Below are 7,398 nucleotides of genomic sequence, written 5' to 3'. Positions count from 1 at the left end.
AAAGGAAAATGGTCACATTTAATAACTTAAAGTAGTGGTTCGTATGACGTTTGGTGTTGTATGCTTTGGCCTAATAAGTTTCAGCACGTTTTTCGAACCCTCCAGGTAAGCAATCGGGTCCCAAGAACAGATTTTGAAACAAGGGGTAAACATTATGAAATCATTTTGTCACACACTTAAAGTCGACTTTGCTGACCAAGGTTTAGACCCAAGCAAGGTGTATGATTATATAGAAGATTGGAGTCATTGGGAAGAGTTTAAGGAAAGAGTTACATCTGATAAGTTTAAGGTAATTAACTATATATTCAAATTTTTTTACTCATTATATTTGTTGTACGTATTATACTAACAGTTTGCATAATTCTAATTTTATGAAGGAGGATAGCAAAAAACACCAGGAGTCTGGTAATTAAAATCATGATCATCTCTGTTTAGGACGTAAGGGAATGGCTGGAATGGATTGGGAACCAAAATGGGAGTTTCTTGTTTCAAAATACCCCGACCTTGCTGACATGGAAGACGACCGCTGCCAGAAATATGCTGCCACTAGAGCAAAAGTGGATGACGACATTGGAGAACTTTATCTTCCTGATCGTGAATTAGAAGGCCCCATTCCAAAGTTGGTCAGTGTTTTAAATAATGTGATAATAAATTATTAACATTTATATCACCTTTTACATGTGACGTTTTTATATAGATTGAAAAAGAGAAAGAATTAAAATCTAATGGTACCTATTTTGAGGAATGTTTCGATATTGTAAATCAGGTAATAAAGAATGGACATCTCACTAGGGGGGGCGCACTTTTAGTTTTAGGGGTGATTGGTTTTACAACATGCCTAAAAGGGAGAAAGAAGAGGAAAACCAATGAGGAGGAAAGAGGTTAAGAGATGAAGATGGCGTAGAGAAAACATGCCAAAATCCTGTTAATTCGTTCACACCCGAAATCCAGGCACTTATTCTTAAAATCTGTTGTCCATTTATTTTCTAAAAATATATAAAAAAAAATAATGAGTAACTCTATCCATCTTTGTAGACAGTACAAAAATGTGAGCTTTTCCTAACATGGTCTTAGCCACGGGACATGTGTATCCTTGTCCCGATGGAATTTTACATGCACGGCCGTTGGCCATTGGTTTTGTGAAAGTCCATGTAGACATGATGGTGGAAAGCACAGAATGTAGCTTTCTTCAGTTGCCTTAGAGTGCAATAAGGGTATGTTTAAAATATAATCATATACTATCTACTTTGTTTAATAATTTAATAATACATATATGTATATATTTTATTTATAGATTTTAGATTCTGAGGAAACGTCTCCACATGATTCTCCTTACAGGCCACTGGTTGTTTTTAATATTATATACACTTTTTCTAATTATAATAATTAGTTGATATAAAAAGGATTACGTTTATCAACAGATTGATTTTGATCAAACCGATGTGGGGCCGGCTTGATGCTAGACTGTCGCTATCTAGTCAAAAATAATTAAATCTAGTGTTCTAATCACCTTAAGCTTGTCAGGGTAAGTAGGGTGTCGAACCACGAGGAGTAGGTGGTCAGTATAATGTGAAACTAATTCCTAACATTATTAAGTAAACTATTAATAGTGCAAACATAAAAATACCGGTATTGTAAAACCATTATAAAAACCGGTTAAAAAGCCGTTGTAAAAACATAAAAATCCTGGTTGTCTTTTCGTTGTAAATCAATTATAAATGCAGGTTACAAAGCTGTTATAAATACATCAATACACCGGTTTGTTAATCATTGTATTTATAGAGAACACCGGTTGTTTATCCGTTGTAAATACTTTAATAACAACGGTTAACAGCACGTTGTATTATGTTCTTTACAACGTTTAAGAGCTCGTTGTAAATAAAGCTTTATAACGGTTACCAGCCCATTGTTATTATGTAATATATACCGGCTACAAACCGTTCTAATATCTTCTAGGATATACACCAGTGTGGAAACAGTTTTAATTATAATTTGCAATGCTTCGTTTATAATGGTTTTGAAACCGTTGTGTTTACGCTATTTAGCCGTTTTAAAATGGTCCATTTTCTATACTAGTAATGCCAGTATTCTAATCCTATAATTGAATAAATTTTTATTCTTTCTTTGTAAACTAATATATTTTGGGTTGTTCGTCTTTGATTTCATAAGTTTTCTGGGTAATGGTTTCGTATTTGTATGTAATTACCAACTTTGAGAGTCGATGAAGATTTGTACTTAGCGAAGGCAAAACACGTGTCGATATCCTTTTTGGCATATCACGAATTCTTTGGGTTTTGAGCGATATAAAATACGTATCGATATCATTTTGAGCATATTACAACTACAAAACCTTAATTTTATTTCATTCAATTGCTATACTGAACATCAGTGACATAGGCCCATAACGAACCAGTCGATATATGTACTATTTTCAGACAAAAATTGGTATAAATAGTCAACATGTATAATTATTTTAGCTGATAATGTTTTTTTAACGGCCAACGAATAAAAGTTTAGCTACCTGGGTAACCCTATGGCAAAAGGCAACCCACACGTCCGCGATCGCAAACAACATTGGCTAGCCCAAGCCTACCATCTTTATTTACCGGAGAAAACCCACCTCCCAAAGGCCCACTGCAGTAAAACCCAATTGGGATCATATTCGAATTTGAGACCTTTCGACCCAAATCTTCAGTTTCCTTAAAGGCCAGGTGGTCAACCGACCCCAGCCCGACAGGCCTGATGTTTTTAAATTATATATATGTTTTTTGGGAAAAAAATATGTATTCTTAAATGCTTAAATCCAATTAGTCAACTAATTTAAGGCCCACATTTTTTTCACCCCAGCCCAAAAACTTTTCATCATACTCGAAAACAACCCTGGTTCTTTTAATGAAGACCTAAAAAACAAAAACACTAAAAAGTAAATAAAACACACGTATCACATGCTCCATATCGTGTATGTATATGATTTTAAGTTTTTAGCCCTACCCCACGTTTCGGTTTAAGCTTCTGCTCGATCGTCAACAGGTATTCTCTGTTCATCTCTCTTTATTCTCACATACAAATATACAATACGTTGTTAATTATATACAGTGGCGAAGCTTGGGCTTCGCTTGGCGGTGACCGAAGTCACGGACCCAAAAATTTTTGGGTCAGTGATTCGGTTTGTGTCGGTGGTTCGGGCCGTGTCGGTGGTTCGGTTCGGGTCGGATCAAACAATATGACATCCATATATATATAGGTTTAAGTTCATGAGAGAAATGGAATTACTGTGATAAATGAATATGAGCCAATAGTTTTATTTTAGGTTTTAAATGTTTAAAAATAAACGAAAAAAATATAAATGCAACAATAAATGCATTCTCTCTCTTCAATTAATACAACTAATATAACCATAATAAATCACTCTCTAATTATGGATACACATATCCTATACGTGTGTAGGTTATATGTTTTTTGTGTGTAGGTAATATGTTTTCTTATTCTTAGAAAAAGTGTGTGTTATATGTTTTTGTTTAGGTTGTATATTTTTATTGACATTCAATGCTAACATACGTAAGATAGTTTTTTGTATTATTCATCACAATGTACCTACGTGTTGATTGATATTGATATATAATATATGAATAAATTGTATTTGTGTAGGATAAAATTTTCGAGTGTAGGTTATATGCTTTTCGTGTGTAGGTTATACGTTTTCGCGTGCGTGTGAAGTTTATTGATACTGAATTTTGTGTGTCGGTTATATGTTTTTCGTGTGTAGGTTATATGTTTTCTTATTATTAGAACAAGTGTAGGTTATATGTTTTTTTGTAGGTTGTGTACTTTTTTGTTGATATTTAATGCAAACACGTGTAAGATAGTTTTTTGTACTATTTATCACAATGTAACTACGTGTTGATGGATATTAACATATTGAGTTGTAAGAAATTGGTTTTAAATAGAAAGAAATTTTAATGTATGAATAAATTGTACTTGTATAGGATAAAAATTCAAGAGAGAAAAAGTAAGTTATAAAAATAAATGAATTCTTATTATTTTCCAATTATAATAATTTGATAATATATATTAATTGAATAGATAACTATTATATTTATTAGTTATATTAGTTGAAGAGAGAGCATATATTAATACTTTCCTTATTTAAGTTTAAGCATTTAAAACATAAAATAAAACTAGTGGTCCATATTCATTTCTCATATATCTCACAGTAATCTCATTTCTCTCATGAACCATCCCCTATATATATATATATCAGGCCGTCCCCGAAAATGATAAAATGACTTTAGGCCTTGTGCGAAAATTTTTTTGGGCCTCCTCATAATATAAACCCATCAATTATATATCAAAAAACCCAAAATAGAAATATAACTGTTATGAAATAAACTAAACAAAAATAGTGTATCAAAATGATCGAAGTTAATTAAGCGAATTTTGAGGTTATCTTATATATATGAGAATATAAAAAATAAACAAATTATCAGAAACACAAATTGAATACCAAATAATTAACAAATTATCACCATGTATACCTTATCCTAACATAAAGTTCTAAACTATTTGATTTCTACAAAATCAATGCAATCGATTAATAATATCATGGCTGCAAGTTGCAGAACAGCCGGAAAATAGTGACAACGGAGTTCAATTGCTGTCGGAAAGACTCCGTACGTCCTCCTTACACCGCTCCTACAATGAACTGCTCACCAACGGCACTCACGTACGGGGTATGCAAACTGTGAATGTGCAAACGGAGAAGCCAGCACCGGAGACGGTTATAGGCGTCAGCGGTGGATAAACGCCGACGAGGATGTCGTTAACGATGGAATATCTTATTATTTTAAAGGTGAATGATGGAGGTTCAGAGATCTAAAGAATGAAAGAGAGGAGAGAGGGTGCGTTATGTAAGCAAGACTGCGAGAGTGAGTTTGTTATAGGAATAGTTTGGGCTTAAATTGGGCTTAGGCCTATATATATATATATGAAAGTCTTAAAAGCCTTTGGGCCCCTTTGCATTTTAGGGCCTCGTGCCATTGCACGGTTTGCACAGCCCAAAAACCGGGCCTGATATATATATATATTTTTTCATTCATTCAAATAGGTTAAGTTAGAGTAAAATTTCATCATACAATACCTATTATATGCTTAATTGACTAATTTCCCTAAATCCTCAATTCACAATTACAAACCCTAATTTTATAATCATTGATTTAATAACACAATAACACAAAAGAAGAGCAGACAAAGTATTACCTTACGGTGGTGGATGAGCGGGGATGAGCGGCGGCGGTGGATGAGCGCGGACGGCGGTGGGGTGGTGGGTCGGTGGGCGGTGGCGATTGGCGAACTCAGACAGAACAGAAGGCAGAAGGGAGCAGCAGGTGAGGCCGATCCTTTTGTTAAAATTCCCGTTTGTTTTTTGTTTTTTCTTTAAAGTTATGTTATCTAATAATTTACAACAAGCCCCTCCAAGTTTGATAGCTATTAAAAACTAAGTTTTTTACAATTTTTATAACATTTGTTTATAAAAACTGTGAGGTTTTATAAAAAAAAAAATCAAACGATATCGTATTATATTTTAAAAAAAAATTGGTGGTGACCGGTAGCTTTTTGGAAAAATAATCTGGCAGTGACCGCGCTTAATACTTATAAAATTTTTCGGAAAAAATCACGAAATTTACCCTATTAACGGAGAAAACGACAGTGATCGGGGCCACCCCGGTCCCTATAAAGCTGCGCCCTTGATTATATATACTTTTGTTTGTTTTTAAAGTTCAACTATTATGTATATTATGCTTCTTTTGTGTATGTGTGTGTTAAACATAGTTTATCATAAAAATATATTTTTTCAAGAAAATTGGTTTTAAATAATCCTAACTATTGCCTATTATCAAATAACAGTCTCAACTTAACACTTGGCTGGTGACGGTCCCAACTAAAAGTGTATTTGTTTTTTAACGGTCCGCAACTAACGAAGCCTTAACTCCGTTAGTATGATGCTGAGGTGGCATGCCTTGTTGTCAAAAGAACCTTATGTGGCATAGAAGTGGGCTCCAATCCTCACCCTTCCTCTCCATCTTCCTTCTTCTTCCCCTTACCCCACCATCCACTTCCCACCACCGTCACTAACCTGCAATGGCTTTGTCGATGCCTCACTCTGATAGATATCTAAAGCAACAATAAGACAATGGAGGTGTAGATCGTTCGTATCCTCGACGAACCTGATCCATCTTTCAACTTGAGTTTCAGAGCTTGTAACAAACGACCTTATTGACTCGCCATCCACAGTCATTTCACAATCAAGGCTTCCATCTTCATCATTAGCAACTTGACATTTGAATAGCGTATTAGGATGTTTAAATCTAACCACCATGGAAATGGGGGGTGGAAGCTTCAAGAAGAAGGAGAGAGAAATGATTGTGAGTGGGGTATGATGTTGGCGAAGTATATTCTAGTATTTAATATTTATTATATATTATTTTGTTGAAGGAAAAGCAGTAACTAATACAAGTGTCTTATCAATCAATCAATCAATCATACCCAGTAAAATCCCACCGATAGCAGAGCTATAGGTAGGGAATACAAGTGTCTTATATGTCATCCAAATATTATATATTAATTGTTACGAATGGTATCCAAAATCAATATTTAATTTGACATTCTAATCGTTTCATCGATTATAACTTTTTATCTTTTGCAGATCTTTTACGGATATGGTTCAATTATATGCTGCCGATTTCTCTCTTCTCCTTGCGTCAACTAACTGATTTACGAGCGTTCTCTAACTTCTCTTTTTCATGAAGGTTCATTCAATGAATCCTATTGCCTTACAACCTTATATTTGGACATACGGACACGTGACAAAACGATTCTACGTTTTTTTATCAAGTTATGCATTACTTAAAAGGTTGACTCTCGTAAGTTCATAGTACAATAGAATGTCAATCCTCACGGGCTTTCATAACCTAGCTCAAAATTAAATTGCTATTTATTTTTTATTTTATTTTATTGCAGAAACTTTACCGTGCAACAATTAATCGAGAGTCCAGCATTGTTCTTCTGTTCGAGTGTTTACCTGTGATTGAATATCTCTCGGTTTTGTTTTTCATTGTCATGGTATATACTTGGTTAGACTTTGTCTGGCTTATTATTTACCAGTTATCACTAATCTTTATTTTGGCTATGGTTGAAGTCTTTTACTCCAGAGAGACTTCCGAAAGAGCTTCCAACACCACTGGTCCACTTGAAATGCGTGTGCACTTTAATCACAAACACGGGTTACCTTTTCTTGTTTTTTTTATTAGAAGCTCCCCAAACCTGGAGAAACTTAAGCTAGTGGTAAATAACAAAATCCGCATTGTATTCTACTTGTTTTGAATCTTATCTCCAAATTCA

General features: G+C 34.2%; 1 protein-coding gene across 1 annotated transcript in view; it reads left to right on the top strand.

The window, feature by feature from the left end:
- The first annotated feature begins 446 nt into the window (after window positions 1-446).
- LOC143575185 (uncharacterized) overlaps window positions 447-7,398 on the top strand; it is a 39,215-nt gene continuing 32,263 nt past the window's right edge. Inside the window, exons 1-4 of the mRNA XM_077059623.1 lie at window positions 447-623; window positions 698-766; window positions 7,018-7,119; window positions 7,162-7,341. Coding sequence (XP_076915738.1) covers window positions 447-623; window positions 698-766; window positions 7,018-7,119; window positions 7,162-7,341 — 528 coding nt within the window. The remainder of the gene's footprint in view (window positions 624-697; window positions 767-7,017; window positions 7,120-7,161; window positions 7,342-7,398) is intronic.

Source organism: Bidens hawaiensis, unplaced genomic scaffold (assembly GCF_021521415.1).
Source record: "Bidens hawaiensis isolate Kalapana, Puna unplaced genomic scaffold, B.hawaiensis_p1.1 tig00001412_1, whole genome shotgun sequence".
Taxonomy (NCBI): Eukaryota; Viridiplantae; Streptophyta; class Magnoliopsida; order Asterales; family Asteraceae; genus Bidens; species Bidens hawaiensis.
Note: the sequence above shows the minus strand (reverse complement) of the source record. Positions and strands in the feature narration are given on the sequence as shown.